This window comes from Poecilia formosa, unplaced genomic scaffold (assembly GCF_000485575.1).
Source record: "Poecilia formosa unplaced genomic scaffold, Poecilia_formosa-5.1.2 Scaffold285, whole genome shotgun sequence".
Classification (NCBI taxonomy): Eukaryota; Metazoa; Chordata; class Actinopteri; order Cyprinodontiformes; family Poeciliidae; genus Poecilia; species Poecilia formosa.
This window is the reverse complement of record NW_006800224.1, coordinates 686,608-714,132: the sequence shown is the minus strand read 5'-3', so window position 1 is coordinate 714,132 and position 27,525 is coordinate 686,608. Positions and strand designations below refer to the sequence as shown.

Sequence of the window (27,525 nt, the reverse complement as noted above, 5' to 3'; positions counted from 1 at the left end):
GGCTGACCTACTGTTCGATAAAATGATCAGACTAAAGAATTTCATTGTGACGGTGCAGCAGTGAACATTTTGTTTCACATTTTCTCCCATTACAACCTCAAGCTTTACTGCATTTTGGAGGGATTTAAGACTGAACTGTTTAACATTTACTTTTATACATATAAAATAAATATTTGTTACTTAATTTGTTAAAACTGTCCACATGTTGTGACAGTACAGCTTGAGACAGATAACCTGTGAAAAGATGGAGCTCCTCCACTTTCTCCCACTATTGTGATGTGTAGAAATGCACCGCTCCAGTCAAAAACAACCAATCAGAGGCAGGAGGCGGGTCTTAGCGCTGTCAGTCAACCTTGTGTACTTGCTCCTAAACGTTTTCTAGGCGGAGAAACAACTTAACGTTACAGGAAAACTGTGTGTCCGCTGTCATAGGTGGCTATGCTAACAACCCTGACGAAAAGAGGGATGAAGATGAACACGGGGCCGTGAATGTGAAACGCCTTTCAAAAGTCGGAAAGGCTTTTGTCAGGGGGGAAAACTGTGACATCCTGAACCCCAAACGCCACTGGTCAGTATTTTAAGCCACCTCTTCCATGAAAACACACCAACTAACTCATGAACATCCCTCCTGCCTCTGTGGTCCTCCGCCCACCTCCTCTGCATAAGAATGGGAGGGCAGGGATCAAGTGAGGCTCATGAGACTCCACACTCTGAGACTCAGCGACCAGAAGCAGAGAGGAGCGACTCAAGGAGCCGCTGGAGCTCGTTACATTGACGCGGCTCGAAAGGGAGGGCGGCTTCTGTTGGAGATGAACGGAGTGTCGCCGCTGCTGGAACCGCAGCGTACCTTTGATTTGGGAATCTTTCTCGGCCCCGAGACTGGGAGCTGGGATAGTCTGATTTGAGAAGGGGAAAGCTTTCGGAGAGCTCCTGCCTCAGTTTGAGGTTAGGTAAGTACAGGCTGAAACAGCAGTGACTGGAAAACACTAGGGAATTTTGCCTTATAAAGAAAAGTGTCTGCATTTTGACTTTATTTCATTTTGTTAAAATCAACTTCTGGGTTCTCTCCTTTTTAAACCACGTAGATTCCCTCTGGGCAATTTGCTCTGCCAAGATCAGGGTGAACTCTTTAACGAACACAAACCAACCAGAATTAGGAGCTGAAGAGATAAATCAGTGTTAAAAACTTTTCTCTGTCTAAAATAACTTTTTGTGCAACAAGGGACTCCCCACTGCAGTCTGACAGGGAACTTCTATATATGTATATAAAAGAGTTTAATTTATTAGTAGTTATCAAGTATTTAAAGATTTTCAAAAACATTTTTGTTTGACAAATATATTGCCCAAAAGTTTCATCTGAACTGAGTTAGAGGTCTTCTCTCGTCATCGTTGTTTCATAAGATACAAAAAAAATAAAAATAAAAAATAGAGGTAAAAAAAAATGACACAGTGAGTTGCTCCTAATAAAACATAACTTCTTTAGAAAGAAAATAATAAAAGTTATTGTCATTAATTTTATTTTTTCAACAATCAGTCTCAGTGTACGGTACAGGTTTTTCCAATTCAGTTTTTTTCTTTTTCCTTCACTTTTTATTTTTATGTCAAAAACAATTTAGGCTGTGATAAAAACTGTTCTAATGAATCAGTGGAAAAATGTTTAATGTCACTGTTTGTCTTTGGTCATGTGCCAACTCTTTGAGGTCGGAAGGCCTCCCTGCCATCACCCTCATCTCTAAAACCCCCACATATATTCTCTAATCTTGGCAAAATTAATAGACCAGGAACATAACTAAATCTGCCAGAGGTATGAATCATTTTGAGCAAAACTGTACGCATACACGTTTGGCAACAAATATTCATGAAAACAAGTTTCACATACCGGGTAAAGTGTTACAAATGTAATCCTCATGATGCATCGGTGTTCCAGACATTTATTTTCTTATTCGTGCCCAAATTGTTTTGGGCGTCTACAGAGAGACTAAAAAGCTCAAAGAGTCTAAATAAATCAATAAACTGTTTTGTTATTCCACGGTTGGTTTGGCTTCGCTCGTTTCGGGCGAGTTTCACAATCGTCGAGAAATTCCAGCCTTGCCTCAAAATATTCCACCTCTCCCTGACATTTTACCAAACGCAGATTGGGATTCCTTCTCTGACATGCAATCGATTCCTCTGCCTTCCGGAACGTTCTGGCGAATCGCCACGCAACATTTTCTTCTTCTACTTTGTGTTTCCAGGTGGACCACAAAGGAGGACATTAACTGGGAGTGTTTCCCGGACAAAAAGCCATTCCTAAAATGCCCCAAAAGATAAAAAATAAAAAAATGACCACTCGCCTCTGCTTTCTCTTACTGGCCGCTCACGTGATGGTTGCGAGCGCGCAGCCGGAGTCAAAGAACCAAATCCCCCAGGCCTCGCTGTCCGTCACACAGAGACTCGGGCTGGTCCAGAGGAAAGCCCAGGACCCGGCCAGGCCCAACATCACCATGCCGCGCCGCCGCCAGCCGCCCATGTGCACGGGGCCCACGGAAATCCGGGACACGTTCAAGCACATCAACACGGTGGTGTCCTGCCTGGTGTTTGTGGTCGGCATCATCGGCAACTCGACTCTCCTGAGGATCATCTACAAGAACAAGTGCATGCGGAACGGGCCGAACATCTTGATCGGCAGCCTGGCGCTCGGAGACCTGCTGCACATCATCATCGGCATCCCCATCAACGTCTACAAGGTCAGAGACGCTGCACGTCGTTAACCAAGCAGGTTTAATGTGTCCATTATAAATGTGAAGCGAAGACTTTTCAATATTTTGAAAGCTGAAAATTTTCAATTAAAAAAAAACAAAAAACAAACAAGCAGAAAAAACAAACAATTTTTAAAAGTTACGGTAGGCTACTTCCATTAGTTAAGAAATCCGGTTGTTGATCACGTGACTCGAGAAAAGTGTTTCCAATGCAGTTTTGTGAAATACGCTCACCTCAACCACCAAAAACATTTTATACAAAAACTTGAGTGTTTTTTTTTTTTTTAATTGTCGTGTTTCCATTAATCAAATTTATTCTTCTTATTTACGTAATTGTATGGTCAATGGAAACACAGCTATTGAGGTGACAAACTCCATATACGTGATAATGGCTACCCATGCGGCACTTTGGGGAAATTTGTCATTGACATTTTTACAGAAGAGTTGATTCCGGGGCAGTTTCTTATTCATGGGCAACCACCCAGGGCGACATATTGAGGGAGGACGGCATCAGCGCCACCCTTTCTGCCCCGCTCTCTCAACCAGGGGACCTAATGCAAAGCACCCATCCCAGCCACTGCTCAACAGCCTCGTTGAAGAGCGGGGGCGCTGGAAGGGTGGTTCGCCCAGGGCACCAAACAGGCCAGAACCGGCTCTATACAACACCACTGAATGACAAACTCAACGTTTGATGTACTTTGCATGCTGTGAGAGCTCTGGCGGAGCAAATAGCTGCTTTTAAATGTGTATAAAACTTTGTCAATATCCCCCTAACATAAAAAACAAAACATAAACAATTTCGCAATTGCGTTGTTTTTATCAAATTAGCACAATTGAAATCACACGTGAATAAGTTTATTCACACAAGTCGTTAAAAAAACATGCAGCGCCATCATCCTCCTCCAACCACTTACTGCCGTCTTCTTCTTCTTTTCCCCCAGTAGTAACATCCGATCGTTGATCACATGACTCCTGTGATTTGAAAAAAAGTGTTTCCGTTGCAGTTTTGCGAAATACCCTCATTTCGATACAGCCACAAAAAAACCCCACCTCATCCTTAAACAAAAACTTTTTATCCCCCAAAAATTAAGCACATTTATTTTTTCTAATTCCAATTTGTGCAATCATATGGTCAAAGAAACCGCAGCTGCAGATAGATTAGTATCCTTCTGCACTTTAAACCCCCCAGCCACACCTATTCCTCCTTATGTCCACATAATGAAGCGCACACCAGTGAAAGTGGAGACGTAGTGCATGTAGAAAGGTGTGTGTGTGTGTGTGTGTGTGCGTGCGTGTGTGTGTGTGCTCCTGAAATGTAATTACTTCTCTGGACTCTGAGCCTCTTCATATCCCCCCATGTCTCTCGGCATGTTATTGTGCGTCAGGCTCACTTTGCGAGAGCGAGGGCCAGAGAGAGCCGGAGTGTCCGTATATTTGGGTAAGTGGGCAGGCGTGTTAAAACAACTGGTGGTCGCAGTTACATACCAGAGCGGAGACGTGGACCAGACAGGGTGGTACGGAGAGAGAGAGAGAGACGTGGGGGTCACATATGATTTCAATTGATTTCCACTCACATTCCTGTCCCCCATCCAAGAAAAGCTTTAAAGGCTTTGTGTTGTACATGATTCTCGAACTCCAGGAGCTCAAACTTCTCATTCGGTTGGAAAGCTGACGGGTCAAAAGTGAGGCGTGCGGGGCTTCGCTGTGTGTTTCTTTCTTTTCTTTTTTTTTTTTTTTTAAAGACAAGGCTGCGATGTTTTACCTGACAAAAACTGTGAGTTCAGGTTCGTGCGCTGTCCTGGAGAAGACAGGCTCTTTGCATCAGTCCCTGCCTCGGCTTTCACTCGCTGAACTTCTGCTCATGTTGCAATCTGTCTGCAGCTCCTGGCAGAGGACTGGCCGTTTGGGGTGACTCTGTGCAAGGTCGTACCATTTGTCCAGAAGGCGTCCGTGGGGATCACCGTGTTGAGCCTGTGCGCTTTGAGCATCGACAGGTACTCTTGCTCAAAACCCACGCATCACGCAAACACACACTTCCCTCTTGTCACGTTAGCTTCTTTTTCTCTCCATCTCTTTAATTTTTTACGTAAGCAGTTGGAAACTTCACATTACGAAATACAGAGCGGGGGATTGTTGGACTTTTTTGCATTTCGACACACATTTGGACATTTCTCCAATTGACCCAACACAAAGTATACAATGGCGAAATCAGTGATTTTTTATTCAATGTTCTGTAGTCTGATACCTCTAAACAAAACTCCCAGCAAACAACTGCAGTTAGCAGATGTTAGCATCCTTCTGTGTGTAATTCAATCTCAGTATCCAGACATTGTGGGAAGGCTTGGAAGTTTCGTTAAGTCAAGTAAAGTCAAGTTTATTTGAATAACACATGGTTAAAGCCACGCCCGGGGAGAAGGGGCTTTGAGAACCAAGCAACTTCACAAAGACCAAGGAACATGGCAGACATGAAGTCCAAAGCGGGGTTAATCTATGTGAAGGTGCACACACCTGCAGACTTACTGAGACACAGCCATCTGCCTACACTTACAGGTCATGTGAGGAGAGAACCCGAACGTCTAGAGGAGCTTCAGAGACTCAAAGCAAATATGGCCGTTATGAATGAGTGGCAGAAGAGACTCAAATTGAGGGTTTTAGCCGACGTACAAAATGTCTAGTGGCAAACTAACACACGATCATCCCCCCGCAGAGAAACCTGGTGGAGGCAGTGTTGTGTTGTAGGGATGTTTGGAAAGCTGAACCTGCAGAGAGACTGGTGCAGCGGAATAGTTGAGATCACAACGTCGTCTATCGGAGTGGTCTGATCAAACTTTACATCTAACTCTAACTGAGGATGAGTCTTATTTGAATTAGAGATGCATCAGACCCGAGATTAATATTTGTGTTGCTCTGATATTGAAAAATGTTTGATTGGGTATTGGTAGCAATGTGCCCGATCCATAATATTCAGTCTAATTCTATGCTTTGTGCTCTGAGTGACGTCATGCTTTATTAAAATAAAAGGAGTTTTGAGTCAGTTCAGCTGATTTTCTGTATCGGATCTGTATCGGCCGATACTAAGCCTCAGATATCTGTATCGTATCAGAAGTGAAAAAAGTGGATCGGTCCATTCCTGGCTGTACTGTATGACAAAAGCGGGGAAAAGTTAAAAGTTGAAGGAGTGCAAATGCTTTCACAAGGCGTTGTATTGGAAGCGAACTGCATGCCGTATCCAAACCAAACACTAAATCACATTGTGTTTTTTTCCCCCCCTAAAAAAGGATCCAGCCATTTATTTGTCTAAATCTAACTTATTTAAGGATCGCATTCGGTTTTCCAGGTATCGTGCCGTGGTCTCCTGGAGCCGCATCAAAGGCATCGGCGTTCCGAAGTGGATGGCCATCGAGATCGCCCTCATCTGGATCTTATCCGTTATCCTGGCCGTTCCAGAGGCTATAGCCTTCGACATGATCACCATGGACTACAAAGGGGAGCAGCTGAGGATCTGCCTGCTGCACCCCATGCAGAAGACAGACTTCATGAGGGTGAGCGGAGACACGCCGACTCTGAGAGGCCTTTTTCTTCTTCTTCTTTCTGTCTAAAATGAGCAACGGTGCGTGCTGACTCAGCCACGCATGCTCCAAAAACGCAAATGTGCGAGGGTGCAGATCTGCATGCTGTGTGCAAATACGAAAGCTTTCTTAGCAAAGCGCCGCACTTAGAGTCACAGCGTGACGCCTGGACGAGGGAGGCTGGAAAGAGCTCATGGATGATGAAATAATATATATCACAGATTGAGATTGCTTGTTTTTACTTTGCATGACATTCCTCTTGCTAAAAAGTAACAACTGGACCTCCGTGTATTGCCACTGATAAATCAGCATTTGGTAAAAGGACGTCCTGCATGATGCCAAACCCACCCCTGAGTTTCCCCCTCCACTCCTGTGAAGGTTCAGGCGGCGGCTACGCTCCAGTAAATCAGCTTCTTACATGCTTTATCTCCAGCTCAGAGTGCTCCAACACAGATGTTTGAACGGAATCCAACGCGGTCCCTTTGTTCTCTTTCTTTTTTTGGGCAGTTTTATAAATCAGCAAAGGACTGGTGGCTGTTCAGCGCGTATTTCTGCTTGCCGTTGACCTGCACGGCCATCTTCTACACCCTGATGACCTGCGAGATGCTGAGGAAGAAGAACGGGGTGCAGATCGCCCTTAGCGACCAGATCAAACAGGTCAGAGAAACACGGGGTGAAAATTCACAGCAACATTCACTTAGCCTTTCATAGAGAAACAAAAATGTGGGTGCCATATTTTCACCGTGTTATTCATGCATTTATAAACGTATCACTCAAGCTAAATATTTAGTTTACAAACTATACACTTAGATCTCAAATTAAATATTTAGTCAGGGAGATAATTATTTATTTTGCAAATTAATATTTAGTTCCAAACTAAATGTTTAAGTCAGAACTAAATATTTAGTTTTTAAACTAAAGTTTGGTTTGAAGTTTCAAACTAAATATTTGAAACTGGACATTTAGTTTGAAAACCCAGCTTTTATTTTGCTATATATTTCCGCTTAGTTGCAAGCTAATTTGCATACTAGCTACATATTTAGCTTGGACCTAAACATTTAGTTGCAAGCTAAATATTTAGTTAGCAACCTAAATGGTTAGTTGGCAAGTTCAATATTTAGTTTTAAAATTAAATACTTTGACAGATAAATAAATCTAATAAAGTTAGCAAAATAAATATTTAGTTTGAAAGCTAAATATTTAGCTCACACCCAAACTTAAGACCCTTAAACACTGAATTGGGAACAAAATGTTTAGTCTTCACACTAAATATTTATCTTCCTCACTAAATATTTAGTTTGTGAATAATTTTTTTAATTTGGAACTCTGATATTTATAAATGAAAATATAACTTTGAAAAATGAACTCACACATTTTATTCTCTGTGATCGACTAAGTAAACTTAAATTTGCCATTAATTTTTTTAACTGTGTAACTTTATAAACGGCACATCAGATACCTACAGTCCTGCTGTCAAATTCGGTTGGTGTCGATAACGAAGCGACTAAACCTTCTGTACTAAATGTAAACAACGCCTTAAAAAGCTTCAGAATAACTGTTTCTTTTTTTGTTTTTTGTTTTTTTTTTGTAATCAACTTGATCTGAAATGACGACAAATTTAGGGGAGAGCACCATGTGTTTCTGTGATGTATATCTCCACAGAGGCGCAGTCATGTCCAGGCCAAGTCATGATGGATGTGTGTGTGGTTGTGTGTGTGTTTTTGTAACCAGCGGAGGGAGGTGGCCAAGACGGTGTTCTGTCTGGTTCTGGTGTTCGCTCTCTGCTGGCTTCCTCTCCACCTCAGCCGCATCCTGAAGCTCACCATCTACGACGAGAAGGACCCCAACCGCTGCGAGCTGCTCAGGTGCGGATCAGGGAAAACACACGCGCCATTTACTCAGGCCACAGCTTGCCAAAGAAAATACTATGAGACACTGAGGCATGTGCTCTGTTCTTTTTAACAGTTTCTTTTTGGTGCTGGACTACATCGGCATCAACATGGCTTCTGTCAACTCCTGCATTAACCCCATTGCCCTGTACATGGTTAGCAAGCGCTTCAAGAACTGCTTCAGGGTAAGACCAAACTCTGTCATGCAAAATCCACATTTTACGCTTTTCTGTGCATCCTTTTTGAGTTCTACTGCTTCCTAAAAAAAAAAAAAAAACAAAAAAAAAAACAGCCCAAGCGCTTAAGAAAAACCCACCCAGTTGTTTTCTGGCAGTAAGTTCATGTTTTTTGGTGTCTGGAGAACGACGTAATTCAAAAACCTGAGGAAACCTCCAGATGCTCCTGCACAGAAACTCACATTTTATCCAAAGAGACAGTGAATTGCAAAATCTGCGCTCTGAACCCTAAAGTCACAAATCAGCAGGCACTGCATGTTGCCTAGCAACCCCAGCAAATGCCAGTCCATCACCTGGCAACCCAAACCGAGTTCCAGCACAACTGGTCAACTGGTTTTTCCCACTGTACAATGGCTGCTGGAAAATTCAAGTGTTTTTGTTGTCGACTTACTATTCAGAAACAAGTTGCTGCGTTCTTGTTGGTTTTGCAGGAGGCTCCACTTCTACTTTTCAAAGGAGCTCAAAATAGACAGAACTGACCGGTCTAAACATTATCCAAGAATGAATTTGTACAAAAAAAAATTTAATGAAGTTGTTTTGTATCATCCACAGACCTGTTCTAAGCTGTTTAAGGGAAATGTAATGGTCCACCTTTAACAGACAAGCATATACATTTTCACCCTGTCAATTTGATTCAAGTCAATTTGGTTTATTTGTGTAACTAATTCACCACATGTCATGTCAAGACACTTTACAGAAAAGTAAATCTAATCATGCACACATTCCAACTGATCCTTGTTATGAAACAATGCAGCTGGGCTTAGTTTATTACTTAAATTGGTTAAAAAAAAAGGTTTCCCTCTCTAAGGACACATAGCAGATTTAGCTTTCGGGTTGAGTCGAGTTGCTATATTTTGTGTTCTTCTGTCATGTTAAAGTTTGTGGTTTTAACATGACAAAATGTCAACAAGTCAAAGGGCTGTTTGTTGCAAGGTAAAATGTATGTTTGGTAAAAACATAACGTGCATAAAATAGCTGAAAATGTGACATTCTTTTACATTCTTTTCCTTTAAATTCACCTCTTTTCTCCCGTTCCAGTCCTGTCTGTGCTGCTGGTGCCTGCCTGCCGAAATGCTGATGGACGAGAAGCAGTCATGTATGAAGCTCAAAGTCACAGAGCGATCCTCCGAGCAGAGCCACTCCCGCATCACCAACAAGTCCAGCAGCGCCTGAGGAGCGAGGAGGGTGCAGCTAGAGGCGGGGGGATGAGGAAGACGAGAAAGCAAGAAAAACAAATTTGACGTACGACCGAGTGAACGAGGCCGAATTCTTTTCTCCTGGAAGATGCCATACGAGCGCTCCAGATGTGCCTGCACAGAAACTCACTCTTTATCCGGAGAGAGACGGGAGCGGAGCGTCGCGAACTCCAAAAAACTCCAGTCCGGGTTTTGTGTTTCATTTTCTTCTTTTTTTTAAAGCTGAAGCCACATAAATATGAGTTGGAAAGAAGAAGAAAAGAAAAATGGTAAAATTGAAGAGTGTTGCTCTGAAAAGGGTTAAAGGTCATTCCCCTGCGACAGCAAATCAAACCTGCAGTCTGGAACGAGACTGTAACTTTGACTCAGTGAATCTCATCGTATGGACGGTTGCACAATGCAGACGATCATGCAGACGATTATGAATGCGGTTCTGTGGTGGCTCTGAGGCTGCTGTTGTTCATGTGATGTATATCCAGTTAAGTGAATGTATGTGTTAATCATCTTGCATGCTTTGCATACTTACTGCAAGGGGTGTAACGAGATCGCAGCACGAGCCCTTGCAATATCGAAACGCCATCTGGTTGCTGTTTGTCTCTGATTATGTCTGTTGAAGTAAGAGTAAGCTGTTCTGACTTTTAACCTGGTACTTTGTTTCTCTTATTCTTTGAGTCTCTTATTTTGAAGTAAGTAAGGAAGTAGTTGAGTTCTGTTGACAGAGTCAAATAATAAATACCGCTCGTCAGCCTGACTGGCAACATTCGGTTACATTGGGTTTGAAGACGCCTGTGTCACTCTTAAAGGTTTGATTTGTGTGATGTGAAAAGTGTTTCTGATGCAATTTTGTGAAATACTCAAATTTTGTTTACTGAAAAAACACCTCATCTTGGGACAAAAATATTTTACCGAAAATGTGCTTTAAAAAACCAAACAAACAAAAAAACTTGGTGCAATTTCATTCAGCAAATTTATTTTTGTAATTCCAATTTGCACTCTTCGGTGTAGAGGCCGTTAAAGAGTAACATATTCTCAAACAGTTATTTTCAGTACCAGCAAATATGTTCCCATTTCAAATATGTGCAAAACTTTGTCAATATTCAGCTAATGTCGAAAAAGCACAATTTCGCAATTGTGACATTTTTATTTAATAAGCAACACGATCAAAATCATACATGAATAAATTTGTTCACACGAGAAGTCATTAAAAAAACATGCCGCGTCATAATCCTCCAGCTACTTCCTGTCGTCTTCTTCTTTGTGGTTTTCATCAGTAGTAAAGTCCGATTGTTGATCATGTGACTTGTGTGATGCAAGTCACACAAGTGTGTTATTTTGCAGTTTTGCAAAAATAAACACAATGTTGATACGGCCACAAAAAAAGAGAGAAGAAAAAGCACCTCATCCTGGTGGCAAAACTTTGTATTTAAAAAAATAGTTGTTTTTTTTTAATTGGCTTGTTTTCTTTTTCGATACATCAAATTGCACAATTAGAAAAAAAATGGAAACTTAGCTAATAAGGAGAAAAAAATGAACATTAATTTTCTATATGTCAAGACAGAGCTGTAGTTCATTCAGGCAGTGAGAGAGTGCAAGTATTCTAGCAAACACCAGGAAGGCTGGACACACTGCAGAAAACTTGCTCTGTTTTAATCGCAGAGGTTTCAGGCTGTTCTTGTCATGTTTTGTAAACCTCAGATCTAATATAACAGTCACACGCTATACCTAAGAAAGCAGTAAAACCTTATTTTACAGGAACTCTTTGATGCACACAGTGTGACATCACCACAGCCTTTATTACAAACCTCTCAAAGCAGGATCGGCAGATTCAATTGTGTTTAAATTTTATTTTAAAAGTCTTTCTTGCATTTCTAAATCAAACATGCTTTGATTGGTTGAACCTGAAGTGGATATTTCTACCCTGAACAGAAATTCTTTGACAGATTCATGAAACCTTCGCGGTATTGTTTTTGGCTTCAGCTTCCACCAAGCTTTGACATTGTGCATTATGTGTAAACAAACCAAAACTCGACTGAGTTATTTCACAAACGTTTCCAGATTCCTTGTTGCCGAAACTCCCCATAGATTGAACGGATCGCTGGACTCCAGATGTGGACAATTACAGTGAAAGCGTCAGCGCTTCAGAATCAAATGGGTCGGAGAAGGATCTCTGAGCACCACAATTCTGGAACGTGCGCGCGGGTTGTTTGGTACTAAATACTACGTACATCTATAATTACACGCATCTAGCACCACTGAGATCTCTTCCCTTTTATTATGTGTGTTAATCAAAAACTGGGCTTTCTTAGTTTACCCAAGAACATGAAAAAAAAAATGCATCCACATATACACTGTTGGAGCTAGCTTGTAGCTTTACCACGCTACAAAAGATTTCTTCTTTGTTCTTTTCTTGCTCGATATTTTAAACTGAAAGTGTTGCTTGTTTTAGCGACGGTCATGTTGGTTTGCATGTTGTGCCATGGTTGAAAGACTTTTTGTCACTTTAATTTTTTTATCCACTTATAATTCTAAGTTTTGACCAAATGAGTTGTTTCCAAATGGAACCAGCTGATTAGCCTCTCTGAAGCTGACATGTGACTCAGACTGCAACCAAAAATGCAAAAACCTAAGGTCTTTTTCAGAATAAAGTCATTCTGAAATGGAAAAAAAAAATTAAAATGTCATATCGTTTGCCACATTAGTGCTTTAAGCCTGTATTTCCCCACTGATTCCTAAACTACTGAAGTCATGTTGTTCTGTACAGGTCAGGCTGTTTGTGTGACTTTAATTGATGGCTGGCCTCACTTTTTCTATAATCCTGTCTGACTCATTACCTTCGCTGGTATGCGGTGACATACAGATTTTCTCCCAACACACAAAATAATAACAACAACAATAATAATAATAATAATAATAAAAGATGTTATGAAAAAGAGACCCTGTGATTTTTATTTTATTTTATTTTATCAATATGTGATGAGATGGATGGTAATTATTGCTTACAGCATTATGTATATTTGTCTGTCTTTGACTGTGTTCTTTATGGATGCTGGTGTGTGTGTGTGTGTGTGTGTGTGTGTGTGTGTTATAAGGTTTTGTGCTTGTTGGCTTGACTAAAATGTGACAGCAGGCGGCATCATGTGATGATGGACGCCAGCACAGAACATTACTGTGATCTTTCAATTTGTTTTTTACCCAACTCTTCGTCTCCAACTACACACACACACACACACGTTTGCATGGCTATCTTTGAGGGGACTTTCCACTGATTTCCATTCATTTCTACAACCTAACAATAACCGAACTCAATTCACACCTTAGTCCTAAATCTGACCCCTGACCCAAAACGGTGTTTCCCTTTGTGGGGACCAGGCTTCGGTTTCCACAAGGAGCAGGGGTCCCCACAATGTCGTATGTGTCAGGAAAATGGTCCTCACAAGGTATTACAAACACACACACACACGCACGCACACGCACGCACGCACACGCACACACACACACTTGCAAAAAGAATGAATTCTGACCTGGAATCTGGCTCCGAGCTAACCAGTGTCACGCATGTCACATTAGCTGTCATAGAAGCTCTTTGTCCGCCGATCTCTCACCACCCCTCATCTTATTTCTTCACTTTGCCTTTTTTTTCTCCTCTTTTTTTTCTCTGTTTTCTTTCTCTTTGCATTCCTGCCTTAGCCCCTCTCCCTGTAATCTCTCTCTCTCTCTCTCTCTCTCTCTCTCTGCTGCTGCTCTTCCAACATGCCTTCAATCACCAAGCTGTGGTTCCATGTTAAATCAGACCCAACGGTGCTCTGAGCAGGTCTAATTGAAGAGAATCGCATTCAGAACATTCGTCTCTGAAATGTTTTTGGCTCCCAACAGAGGCTGAAATAATATATCTGGCTCCGGTTCCTGTTGGCTCTCAAAAGACTTGATGGATCGTCTGCGAGAAAACAAAAAAGGAGCAGCGTGTGAAGTGAAAGTCGTCCAGGAGGACGTCTGCTTAGCGACCTTTGAATTGGTTTTCAGCGGGCTCCGGGCCGATTGGTAATTGGAAAATTTTTTTTATCAACATAACTAAATCAGGGTAGAAAACTGTTTTTTTTTAAATACATTTTTATAAAGTTTTACCGACTAAATCCATTTAATTGAGGATAATTTCTGTTCTGTGAAGGTCTACGAGGTTTTTCAGACATTAGCGAACAAAACGAACAAGGAACACACCAAACAAAAGATCTAATATCTAGATTTATAAAAGCCATGTTCCCAGGGTCTTATACATCTGATTTTCTTTTTTCTGTGCCACAAGTTTCAGAACTTTTAGCCTGAAAGCGACACAATCTTCTATGCACCGGCGCCATTCCCACTTAGAAACGCAGTGGTGGCAGGGTCATGCTACGGGAATCTTTTTCTACAGCAGAGACAGGGAAGCTGGTGATAGTTTACAGACACCTGCAAATGAATGTAAGTAGTTTGTCACATGGCTGGCAACAAGACAGACCCACAGCATGACACTACCACAACCGTGCTGGACTCTTCACCCAACATTCTGAGGTTTAAAAAGCTCAACTTTGGCTCAAACAAAGTGAAAATAGGTAAATTTTTGTCATGTCTGACAAAGAAAAAAGCAATTCTGGAGGGCGTTTGGTTTTAATTTACTATTAGGTTAAGTAAACCTGAGCTGAAGAAGGAAAAAAAAAAAACACTTTTCTTAGGAAACGTGATTTGCTCTCGGAGGCATCAAATCATGTTCAGTTTATCGTGAAGAATTTCAGTAAAAAAATACATATTAGTGATTCTCATGATGTATGAAGACAATGTTTGTTAAAACTAAACAAAACTTCAGGAGGAGCGGTGTCGAAGCGGTTCCGTTACCTTTGAGCATTTCTGACAAAACCCTCAGTTGTTTACTTGACACTAAAAGCCAAGGAAAACCTCTGAGGATTACTCAAAACGTGACATTTGAGGTCTGTTGCTGTGGCTCCTGCGGTCTGAAGGGCCCTCGGCACAGAAAAATCTTTCCAAATCAGCCCTTCACAGTTTTTCAAACCAAACCTTTCTGTGGGTACTCCGTGTACTGGAGAGCGGCCAAAAACAAACTTTTATCCTCTGTTAGCATCACAAATTAGAAGACTCGAGTAACAACAAGCAAAATCGTGTTAAACAAAGGAAAATAACGGGACGGCTCTCATGCATGCCCCTGTAAACTAACCAATATTTGCAATGGTTTTTTTCAAGTTTGCCACTCTGTGTTTAGGGGTTTTTTTCCCCTATGTTTTTTATTGTAACTGCAGATTTTATTTTATTTTACTTTATTATTTTACTTATTTATTTTTCTGCTGTTTGGATTTTCAATCAGATCACAAGATTCTTATTCCAGCACCGTTTTTAAATTTAAAATTCAATTTAAAAAATACTTCAGTGAAGTTTCTGTGAGGAAACCTCCTTACACTCAGATGTCTGCTTGTGTGAAAGTCAACTTACTGTGGATGTTAAATTATTATTTTTTATTTTTTTTATGGAAAATTTAACACAGGATGTTCTGAAAATACATTGACAAATTTTTTTAAAACTTGCATTTTCTCCTTTTTTAGAGCATTCAAAAGAGCGCTGTAAATCTATTAGGCTTCTCCTTGCTACTCAGACAGCAATACTGAGTTTTAAACGTTATATAAATGTTTAAAAAATATAGAAAACTTGCATTTGGCCCAGTAATTTAAATTAATTCTGGATTTTCACTAATCCGAACAGGAGCCAAACCAACTAAAATCCTTTGTAACAAATTACTGCATTCTTTATAGCTTTCTTATTTATGCAGCAGACCCATGATGCTGCCACCACCTTGTTAGTTGCTACACAGTTCATCTGGGCACGTGCAAATTTCAGTCAAGTTTGAAAGTGTTGATTTTGAAGCAAGGGGGTGGGGTTCCTTCTCCATCTCGGCTATGCGTATGATGGGCTGAAATGTAGCAACATCTCCATGTGTTTTTGTGTTTTTCCTTCCAGATTTACGTCGATTGAAAACATTTAATACAGCTGGGATGGGGTGAGGGGTTGAGGGGAGCCGAGTGACTCATAACTGCTAGAAAAAGAGCAGTAAATTTGGGATGAAAGGCAGACTCTGAGGGGTTTTTTTGCTCAAAGGACGTCAAAAGAACCATTGTAAACATGTCAATGAGGGGAACTTCACAGCAAAAGGGCAACATCTTACCAAATAGTGTTGTTCTAATTTCTAATGCAAACACATTTAATACACTTGAAATAAAACAAAACTAGCTTATAATAATGTTTTGGCAAGATGTGGAAGCTTGTTTCATCAATGTAAAATTCCTTTACATTGATGAAACGTGCTAGTTCCACTGGCAGATTATTTGATTTTTCACACGGAGAAAATGTCTTTTATTTGTCGATTAAATGTTGATTTTTTTATATCGATATTCAGGAACTATTCACTGAAAACTAGCTACACCGAAAATACTGGATAAGGTTTTGTCTTTTTGCAGTGTATAAAAATAATATCCTCCAAACTTACCAATAAAATAACACATTTGGGTTGAGACTGTGGACCTCCAGCTTCCTCCACATGCCTCAGCAGAACAATAAATATGTTACTGAAAAAAACAAAACGAAACACCAGATGCAGGAATAATTCTGCGTCCAACACAAACATACCTGACGTAAACAGTTTGTCCTCTTCTGTCCTCTGACAGGTAAGGGGTCTTAAAGTTCAGGTTGGAAGTTTAGCCAATCTGACTTTTTTTCCCCAAAAAAACTTTCCGCTCAATATAATATTTTGCTCTTTTTTTTGTGCTTAACAGCAGCCTGTACCAGCATTAAAAATAAAATGTGAACATGATAGCAGCTGCTTTCCACAAGTTCAAAAGGTGACAGCGCAGCAATCTAGACATTTTTAATAGTTGAAAGGCAACATTCACAAATTTTCTTCATATCACATTTTAAGTAAAATCTGCATCTGATAAGCCTGCAATAATTTAAAGTGCAGGCGGGAGCGCTTGATGTTTTCTGATTCCATCTGAGTTTTTAGCATATCTGTAGTGGATTGATAACAGAAGGAGGCGAGTTTTCGGTCTCTGCCACGGCATCTGCTAGCATTTGAAAAGAACAAAGGAAAATGTGCTTCTTTTTTAATAGAGTGAACGTGTGTGTTGCTTTGTGTTAGAGGGAAATAACGTCAAGGAAAGAACACACCGGTGATTTTCACACTTCAAGGAATGCCTGATAAACGAAACACACACACACACACACACACACACGCACACGAATGCAGCTCATCCCTCCACAGATACACGAATGTCGCACTTTGTGCATCGAAAACACACCCTCTCGCGCGTGTGCGCGTGCGTTAGCAGCGGCAGAAGGTGAGCAGACGCGGCTAGCAGGAGGAATTCATCAGCTTGACGAAGCGTCGACTCTGGAGTATTTCTCCCATCTATCTCCTCCCTCAGATGTCCTCTCCATCAGGGGGACGGTGAATTTTGCGTCTCCGTCCCTTCCTGTTAGCGCACGTGGCTTTTTACTGCTTGTCTGAACGATAAGACGACAACCCCGTCGGGGCAGGACAACAAGATAAAGAGTCACTTCGAGGCCAGGAGCGCACATATGGAGAGCATGTGTGTTTGAAAGAAAATCCCACAAGGCAAGTGTGACAGTCCTCCTTGAAAACTTCGACCACTTTTGTCCCGAATGACGTCAGAAAAATGTTAACATTTAGCACGAAAACAGCCGAACCCCCAATTAGAGTACCTTGAAAAGGATTTTGAAGACTTTTTTTTTTTACCACTTTAAAGCTGCAGTATGCAATTTTATTTAAAAAAAAAATTAAAAAACATTTAGCATATTTGTTCAAACTGTCACCATGGACAGTATGGTATGAGGCACATAATCTGTGAAACAAATTGAGTTCCTCTGTCTGCTAGAAACAACCAATCAGAACCCGGAGGTGTGTCTTAGCGCTGTCAATCACTATCAACCCCAACCCTACCTCTCTTTCTCTTTATTTCTGCAATCGCTACAGCTTTCCCCCTTTAGTAAACGCTGTTGTGAATGTTCAGGCTAGTTAGCATAGCCACCAGTGATGGCGGATAAACGGCTTTCCTGTACTGATAAATTGTTTCTCTGTCATTAGCACATTTAGCAGTGCGTACCCAAGGATCAGTGACAGCTAAGACCTTCCTCCTGGCCCTGATTGGTTGTTTCTAGCAGGCAGAGGAACTCAATTTGTTTCACAGATTATCTGCCTCATACCATACTGTCGTGGCATGGTGACAGTTTAAACAAATATGCTAAATATTTTTTTATTCTTTTTTATTTCTTTAGATGGCATTAGCAGGTCAGGGAGGATTTGGAGGAGATTGATGTTTTCACAGACTAACAAATATGTAAAAAAAAACATGTTCTTTATAAAAGTTACATACTGCATCTTTAAAGCAACAAACATCTGTAATTTATTGCTATTTAGAGCATCACAACAAGGTGCGTCATTTTCAACCGGAAGGGACTCCTTGATTGATTTTAAATAAAAAAAAAGTGATTGACTTATCCATCCAGAAATTTGGTATATCCACCTAATCCATGTAGGACAGGGGCGTCCTAACTTTTCGCCATTAGAAGTGGAGTCACATAAAATTTTGACAGTCCAGTGAGGAGCATTTGTAGACTGTAACCAGCCTAAGGAGGCTTTCGATATACGGAAACGCACTGCAATAATCCAGACGAAACTAAGCAAAAGCATGAATTAAGAATTCAATTTCAAGACCAAAGATGATGGGTCTAAGTTTGGCAATGTTTCACAAATGGTAAAAACAGGATTGCACCAGAGATGGGACATGATTTTCAAGCGTAAGACCTGAGTTGAAAGTTATCCCAAGGTTTCTATGAGAAGCCAAATAACCCAGAGACCCAAAGATCTGCTTTATCTTTACAGTTTTTTTTTTTTTGTGGCGCAAATCTATTTCCGTCTGTTTTTCCTCTTCATTTAATCAAAGAAAACGCATTGCAATGAAGCTGTTAATTAAATCCAACCACTTTAGTGAAATGTGCAATTTTAAAACTTGATTTGGAGGAAAAGAAAAGCAAAAGCAACAGTGGCTCCAATACAGAGCCATGTGGAACACCGAATCAAACAGGACAGGAATGAACCACCAGTGTTACTCAACAGATGGAGAAACACGCGCTTAGGTGAAAGCACATTTGTGTGCTAGAATGGCCTAGTCAGAGTCCAGACCTGCAACAGACACTTTTTTTTATCCAGATTGACTAAACGTGAGCTATGCTACAAAAAAACAAACAAACAAAAAATTCATAGGGTATCGACTCTATGCTGAACAGTTTGTGTTGGCCTGTATGTATGGAGAATGCAAATATGTCTGTCAATAGTTTTTTTTTTGTATTATACTTTTTAAATATCCCATTACTTAAAAAATGTTTGCATGAATAAAACCCTGAAAACAGATAGAAGGTTTGGCAAACCAGTGCACACAGAAACAAGCAGCTTAATCAAACATATGGCGAGCGTAAAAGTCTAAAACCGAAACAAAAATATTAATGACGCCCATATTTATTTCCTGTTTTTCCCCGTAAACATTACAGCTTCGCGTTGTGTCTGTACATTACCTCCAGAATTAAGCAACTATCTTTCATGTTTCTTCGTCTTGACTGAAAACAAAACGTGGAGGACCGTGTTTTTTCTCTTTTTTTTTTCTTTTTTCTAAAACATGTGTTCTGCCTCTCAGTGACAGAGGAGCAAATGTAAACTCATGTTGCAGTAATCCAGTCCTGTTCACAGCTGCCGTTATGAGCGCTGTCATGGGAGGAAGCCATGTTTGTTTCAGGCCAAACCGGCACTTTCTTGAATCTGCTGCAGCAGGAGGCTTGATTCATTCGGATTTATCAGCCTCGCTACAAAACCGATGAGGATATTCGTCATGCTAGAGGTGCAAATGTTTGACATGGAAATGTTCAAACAATATTTTGGGAAATATTTATCCTGCTCCATCTAAGTGTTTCCGTTTAACAGATTGGTTTGTTATTCACTGACTTTTAGACAGGTTAAAAAAAACTTCTGGAAAGATTTATTTTGGTCACGCCTCATAAAGTCAGTGTTTTAACAAGGATGTATGAACTTTTTTCTGTCCGCTGAATATACTGAATGTTGTGTAGAAATCAATACATTCCCCCAGCTCCACTCTTTCAGTCAGACTCTAANTCGTCTCCAACTACACACACACACACACACGTTTGCATGGCTATCTTTGAGGGGACTTTCCACTGATTTCCATTCATTTCTACAGCCTAAACCTAACAATAACCGAACTCAATTCACACCTTAGTCCTAAATCTGACCCCTGACCCAAAACGGTGTTTCCCTTTGTGGGGACCAGGCTTCGGTTTCCACAAGGAGCAGGGGTCCCCACAATGTCGTATGTGTCAGGAAAATGGTCCTCACAAGGTATTACAAACACACACACACACGCACGCACACGCACGCACGCACACGCACACACACACACTTGCAAAAAGAATGAATTCTGACCTGGAATCTGGCTCCGAGCTAACCAGTGTCACGCATGTCACATTAGCTGTCATAGAAGCTCTTTGTCCGCCGATCTCTCACCACCCCTCATCTTATTTCTTCACTCTGCCTTCTTTTTTTTCTCCTCTTTTTTTCTCTGTTTTCTTTCTCTTTGCATTCCTGCCTCAGCCCCTCTCCCTGTAACCTCTCTCTCTCTCTCTCTGCTGCTGCTCTTCCAACATGCCTTCAATCACCGAGCTGTGGTTCCATGTTAAATCAGACCCAACGGTGCTCTGAGCAGGTCTAATTGAAGAGAATCGCATTCAGAACATTCGTCTCTGAAATGTTTTTGGCTCCCAACAGAGGCTGAAATAATATATCTGGCTCCGGTTCCTGTTGGCTCTCAAAAGACTTGATGGATTGTCTGCGAGAAAACAAAAAGGGAGCAGCGTGTGAAGTGAAAGTCGTCCAGGAGGACGTCTGCTTAGCGGTCTTTGAATTGGTTTTCAGCGGGCTCCGGGCCGATTGGTAATTGGAAAATTTTTTTTATCAACATAACTAAATCAGGGTAGAAAACTGTTTTTTTTTAAATACATTTTTATAAAGTTTTACCGACTAAATCCATTTAATTGAGGATAATTTCTGTTCTGTGAAGGTCTACGAGGTTTTTAAGACATTAGCGAACAAAACGAACAAGGAACACACCAAACAAAAGATCTAGTATCTAGATTTATAAAAGCCATGTTCCCAGGGTCTTATACATCTGATTTTCTTTTTTCTGTGCCACAAGTTTCAGAACTTTTAGCCTGAAAGCGACACAATCTTCTATGCACCGGCGCCATTCCCACTTAGAAACGCAGTGGTGGCAGGGTCATGCTACGGGAATCTTTTTCTACGGCAGAGACAGGAAAGCTGGTGAGAGTTTACAGACACCTGTAAATGAATGGAAGCAGTTTGTCACATGGCTGGCAACAAGACAGACCCACAGCATGACACTACCACAACCGTGCTGGACTCTTCACCCAACATTCTGAGGTTTAAAAAGCTCAACTTTGGCTCAAACAAAGTGAAAATAGGTAAATTTTTGTCATGTCTGACAAAGAAAAAAGCAATTCTGGAGGGCGTTTGGTTTTAATTTACTATTAGGTTAAGTAAACCTGAGCTGAAGAAGGAAAAAAAAAAAACACTTTTCTTAGGAAACGTGATTTGCTCTCGGAGGCATCAAATCATGTTCAGTTTATCGTGAAGAATTTCAGTAAAAAAAATACATTAGTGATTCTCATCTTTATTTGTCAAGAACAACACACCTCATGTGGCAGATGTATGAAGACAATGTTTGTTAAAACTAAACAAAACTTCAGGAGGAGCGGTGTCGAAGCGGTTCCGTTACCTTTGAGCATTTCTGACAAAACCCTCAGTTGTTTACTTGACACTAAAAGCCAAGGAAAACCTCTGAGGATTACTCAAAACGTGACATTTGAGGTCTGTTGCTGTGGCTCCTGCGGTCTGAAGGGCCCTCGGCACAGAAAAATCTTTCCAAATCAGCCCTTCACAGTTTTTCAAACCAAACCTTTCTGTGGGTACTCCGTGTACTGGAGAGCGGCCAAAAACAAACTTTTATCCTCTGTTAGCATCACAAATTAGAAGACTCGAGTAACAACAAGCAAAATCGTGTTAAACAAAGGAAAATAACGGGACGGCTCTCATGCATGCCCCTGTAAACTAACCAATATTTGCAATGGTTTTTTTCAAGTTTGCCACTCTGTGTTTAGGGGTTTTTTTCCCCTATGTTTTTTATTGTAACTGCAGATTTTATTTTATTTTACTTTATTATTTTACTTATTTATTTTTCTGCTGTTTGGATTTTCAATCAGATCACAAGATTCTTATTCCAGCACCGTTTTTAAATTTAAAATTCAATTTAAAAAATACTTCAGTGAAGTTTCTGTGAGGAAACCTCCTTACACTCAGATGTCTGCTTGTGTGAAAGTCAACTTACTGTGGATGTTAAATTATTATTTTTTATTTTTTTTATGGAAAATTTAACACAGGATGTTCTGAAAATACATTGACAAATTTTTTTAAAACTTGCATTTTCTCCTTTTTTAGAGCATTCAAAAGAGCGCTGTAAATCTATTAGGCTTCTCCTTGCTACTCAGACAGCAATACTGAGTTTTAAACGTTATATAAATGTTTAAAAAATATAGAAAACTTGCATTTGGCCCAGTAATTTAAATTAATTCTGGATTTTCACTAATCCGAACAGGAGCCAAACCAACTAAAATCCTTTGTAACAAATTACTGCATTCTTTATAGCTTTCTTATTTATGCAGCAGACCCATGATGCTGCCACCACCTTGTTAGTTGCTACACAGTTCATCTGGGCACGTGCAAATTTCAGTCAAGTTTGAAAGTGTTGATTTTGAAGCAAGGGGGTGGGGTTCCTTCTCCATCTCGGCTATGCGTATGATGGGCTGAAATGTAGCAACATCTCCATGTGTTTTTGTGTTTTTCCTTCCAGATTTACGTCGATTGAAAACATTTAATACAGCTGGGATGGGGTGAGGGGTTGAGGGGAGCCGAGTGACTCATAACTGCTAGAAAAAGAGCAGTAAATTTGGGATGAAAGGCAGACTCTGAGGGGTTTTTTTGCTCAAAGGACGTCAAAAGAACCATTGTAAACATGTCAATGAGGGGAACTTCACAGCAAAAGGGCAACATCTTACCAAATAGTGTTGTTCTAATTTCTAATGCAAACACATTTAATACACTTGAAATAAAACAAAACTAGCTTATAATAATGTTTTGGCAAGATGTGGAAGCTTGTTTCATCAATGTAAAATTCCTTTACATTGATGAAACGTGCTAGTTCCACTGGCAGATTATTTGATTTTTCACACGGAGAAAATGTCTTTTATTTGTCGATTAAATGTTGATTTTTTTATATCGATATTCAGGAACTATTCACTGAAAACTAGCTACACCGAAAATACTGGATAAGGTTTTGTCTTTTTGCAGTGTATAAAAATAATATCCTCCAAACTTACCAATAAAATAACACATTTGGGTTGAGACTGTGGACCTCCAGCTTCCTCCACATGCCTCAGCAGAACAATAAATATGTTACTGAAAAAAACAAAACGAAACACCAGATGCAGGAATAATTCTGCGTCCAACACAAACATACCTGACGTAAACAGTTTGTCCTCTTCTGTCCTCTGACAGGTAAGGGGTCTTAAAGTTCAGGTTGGAAGTTTAGCCAATCTGACTTTTTTTCCCCAAAAAAACTTTCCGCTCAATATAATATTTTGCTCTTTTTTTTGTGCTTAACAGCAGCCTGTACCAGCATTAAAAATAAAATGTGAACATGATAGCAGCTGCTTTCCACAAGTTCAAAAGGTGACAGCGCAGCAATCTAGACATTTTTAATAGTTGAAAGGCAACATTCACAAATTTTCTTCATATCACATTTTAAGTAAAATCTGCATCTGATAAGCCTGCAATAATTTAAAGTGCAGGCGGGAGCGCTTGATGTTTTCTGATTCCATCTGAGTTTTTAGCATATCTGTAGTGGATTGATAACAGAAGGAGGCGAGTTTTCGGTCTCTGCCACGGCATCTGCTAGCATTTGAAAAGAACAAAGGAAAATGTGCTTCTTTTTTAATAGAGTGAACGTGTGTGTTGCTTTGTGTTAGAGGGAAATAACGTCAAGGAAAGAACACACCGGTGATTTTCACACTTCAAGGAATGCCTGATAAACGAAACACACACACACACACACACACACACGCACACGAATGCAGCTCATCCCTCCACAGATACACGAATGTCGCACTTTGTGCATCGAAAACACACCCTCTCGCGCGTGTGCGCGTGCGTTAGCAGCGGCAGAAGGTGAGCAGACGCGGCTAGCAGGAGGAATTCATCAGCTTGACGAAGCGTCGACTCTGGAGTATTTCTCCCATCTATCTCCTCCCTCAGATGTCCTCTCCATCAGGGGGACGGTGAATTTTGCGTCTCCGTCCCTTCCTGTTAGCGCACGTGGCTTTTTACTGCTTGTCTGAACGATAAGACGACAACCCCGTCGGGGCAGGACAACAAGATAAAGAGTCACTTCGAGGCCAGGAGCGCACATATGGAGAGCATGTGTGTTTGAAAGAAAATCCCACAAGGCAAGTGTGACAGTCCTCCTTGAAAACTTCGACCACTTTTGTCCCGAATGACGTCAGAAAAATGTTAACATTTAGCACGAAAACAGCCGAACCCCCAATTAGAGTACCTTGAAAAGGATTTTGAAGACTTTTTTTTTTTACCACTTTAAAGCTGCAGTATGCAATTTTATTTAAAAAAAAAATTAAAAAACATTTAGCATATTTGTTCAAACTGTCACCATGGACAGTATGGTATGAGGCACATAATCTGTGAAACAAATTGAGTTCCTCTGTCTGCTAGAAACAACCAATCAGAACCCGGAGGTGTGTCTTAGCGCTGTCAATCACTATCAACCCCAACCCTACCTCTCTTTCTCTTTATTTCTGCAATCGCTACAGCTTTCCCCCTTTAGTAAACGCTGTTGTGAATGTTCAGGCTAGTTAGCATAGCCACCAGTGATGGCGGATAAACGGCTTTCCTGTACTGATAAATTGTTTCTCTGTCATTAGCACATTTAGCAGTGCGTACCCAAGGATCAGTGACAGCTAAGACCTTCCTCCTGGCCCTGATTGGTTGTTTCTAGCAGGCAGAGGAACTCAATTTGTTTCACAGATTATCTGCCTCATACCATACTGTCGTGGCATGGTGACAGTTTAAACAAATATGCTAAATATTTTTTTATTCTTTTTTATTTCTTTAGATGGCATTAGCAGGTCAGGGAGGATTTGGAGGAGATTGATGTTTTCACAGACTAACAAATATGTAAAAAAAAACATGTTCTTTATAAAAGTTACATACTGCATCTTTAAAGCAACAAACATCTGTAATTTATTGCTATTTAGAGCATCACAACAAGGTGCGTCATTTTCAACCGGAAGGGACTCCTTGATTGATTTTAAATAAAAAAAAAGTGATTGACTTATCCATCCAGAAATTTGGTATATCCACCTAATCCATGTAGGACAGGGGCGTCCTAACTTTTCGCCATTAGAAGTGGAGTCACATAAAATTTTGACAGTCCAGTGAGGAGCATTTGTAGACTGTAACCAGCCTAAGGAGGCTTTCGATATACGGAAACGCACTGCAATAATCCAGACGAAACTAAGCAAAAGCATGAATTAAGAATTCAATTTCAAGACCAAAGATGATGGGTCTAAGTTTGGCAATGTTTCACAAATGGTAAAAACAGGATTGCACCAGAGATGGGACATGATTTTCAAGCGTAAGACCTGAGTTGAAAGTTATCCCAAGGTTTCTATGAGAAGCCAAATAACCCAGAGACCCAAAGATCTGCTTTATCTTTACAGTTTTTTTTTTTTTGTGGCGCAAATCTATTTCCGTCTGTTTTTCCTCTTCATTTAATCAAAGAAAACGCATTGCAATGAAGCTGTTAATTAAATCCAACCACTTTAGTGAAATGTGCAATTTTAAAACTTGATTTGGAGGAAAAGAAAAGCAAAAGCAACAGTGGCTCCAATACAGAGCCATGTGGAACACCGAATCAAACAGGACAGGAATGAACCACCAGTGTTACTCAACAGATGGAGAAACACGCGCTTAGGTGAAAGCACATTTGTGTGCTAGAATGGCCTAGTCAGAGTCCAGACCTGCAACAGACACTTTTTTTTATCCAGATTGACTAAACGTGAGCTATGCTACAAAAAAACAAACAAACAAAAAATTCATAGGGTATCGACTCTATGCTGAACAGTTTGTGTTGGCCTGTATGTATGGAGAATGCAAATATGTCTGTCAATAGTTTTTTTTTTGTATTATACTTTTTAAATATCCCATTACTTAAAAAATGTTTGCATGAATAAAACCCTGAAAACAGATAGAAGGTTTGGCAAACCAGTGCACACAGAAACAAGCAGCTTAATCAAACATATGGCGAGCGTAAAAGTCTAAAACCGAAACAAAAATATTAATGACGCCCATATTTATTTCCTGTTTTTCCCCGTAAACATTACAGCTTCGCGTTGTGTCTGTACATTACCTCCAGAATTAAGCAACTATCTTTCATGTTTCTTCGTCTTGACTGAAAACAAAACGTGGAGGACCGTGTTTTTTCTCTTTTTTTTTTCTTTTTTCTAAAACATGTGTTCTGCCTCTCAGTGACAGAGGAGCAAATGTAAACTCATGTTGCAGTAATCCAGTCCTGTTCACAGCTGCCGTTATGAGCGCTGTCATGGGAGGAAGCCATGTTTGTTTCAGGCCAAACCGGCACTTTCTTGAATCTGCTGCAGCAGGAGGCTTGATTCATTCGGATTTATCAGCCTCGCTACAAAACCGATGAGGATATTCGTCATGCTAGAGGTGCAAATGTTTGACATGGAAATGTTCAAACAATATTTTGGGAAATATTTATCCTGCTCCATCTAAGTGTTTCCGTTTAACAGATTGGTTTGTTATTCACTGACTTTTAGACAGGTTAAAAAAAACTTCTGGAAAGATTTATTTTGGTCACGCCTCATAAAGTCAGTGTTTTAACAAGGATGTATGAACTTTTTTCTGTCCGCTGAATATACTGAATGTTGTGTAGAAATCAATACATTCCCCCAGCTCCACTCTTTCAGTCAGACTCTAACGTTCGCAGCTTCTTTTTTTTTTGTTTTGTTTGTTTGCACAATCATCTTGAAGCTGAAAATACTTCTTTGTCACATGTACCCTATGAAAACTTTTATATCTCAAGAGATTTAAGATTCACTTTGTTGTCATTCAGCGTCGCTTCAAAGACCCAGAGCGGAACGAAGTGACGTTGCTCAAGCTCACACAAAAACATGTAAAAAAAAAAAAAAAAAAGTTGGTACAGTTTGAAAAACAAGCACACATGTGTGGCTTTACTGTTTGTTGTTAGAGTTTTTTTTTTTTTTTCTTTAAGAAGTGGTTGATGTCAGGACAGGAAAATATTCAAATTAATTCCAGAAATACAATTGTTTATTTGAGATTTATTTTCTTAAAGATGCAGTCTCTAAGTTTTGTTAAACATATATATATGGTTTTTAAAATATTTGTCAAAATGGTCATTATGTCATGACAGTAGAGCAAGAGACAGACAATCTGTGAAAAATATCAAGCTCCAATCAGAGCCAGGAGGAGGGTCTTACATGGCTAAGCTAAACACTTAAAAGTAAGCACTTGCATCCCTCTAAGCCTTTAAAGATCTCCAAACCAGATTCTGGACAGACAGACTTATAAAGCAGAGCTCAGTGAATTAGAACAT

At 40.2% G+C, this 27,525-nt stretch overlaps 1 protein-coding gene and 1 long non-coding RNA gene across 2 annotated transcripts in view; one reads left to right on the top strand and one right to left on the bottom strand.

The window, feature by feature from the left end:
- Nucleotides 1-684: 684 nt before the first annotated feature.
- ednrba (endothelin receptor Ba) lies at nucleotides 685-10,379 on the top strand. Its single transcript, XM_007571711.2, has 8 exons — nucleotides 685-950; nucleotides 2,235-2,726; nucleotides 4,620-4,732; nucleotides 6,076-6,280; nucleotides 6,815-6,964; nucleotides 8,039-8,172; nucleotides 8,273-8,381; nucleotides 9,471-10,379. The coding sequence occupies exons 2-8, from the start codon at nucleotides 2,295-2,297 to the stop codon at nucleotides 9,603-9,605; spliced, it is 1,278 nt and encodes a 425-aa protein (XP_007571773.1). The 5' UTR covers nucleotides 685-950; nucleotides 2,235-2,294; the 3' UTR covers nucleotides 9,606-10,379.
- LOC107838607 (uncharacterized) overlaps nucleotides 8,395-27,525 on the bottom strand; it is a 21,003-nt gene continuing 1,872 nt past the window's right edge. Inside the window, exons 2-4 of the long non-coding RNA XR_001664692.1 lie at nucleotides 24,565-24,569; nucleotides 22,118-22,125; nucleotides 8,395-8,891 (exon numbers count right to left, since the gene is read on the bottom strand). This is a non-coding gene — a long non-coding RNA (uncharacterized LOC107838607). The remainder of the gene's footprint in view (nucleotides 8,892-22,117; nucleotides 22,126-24,564; nucleotides 24,570-27,525) is intronic.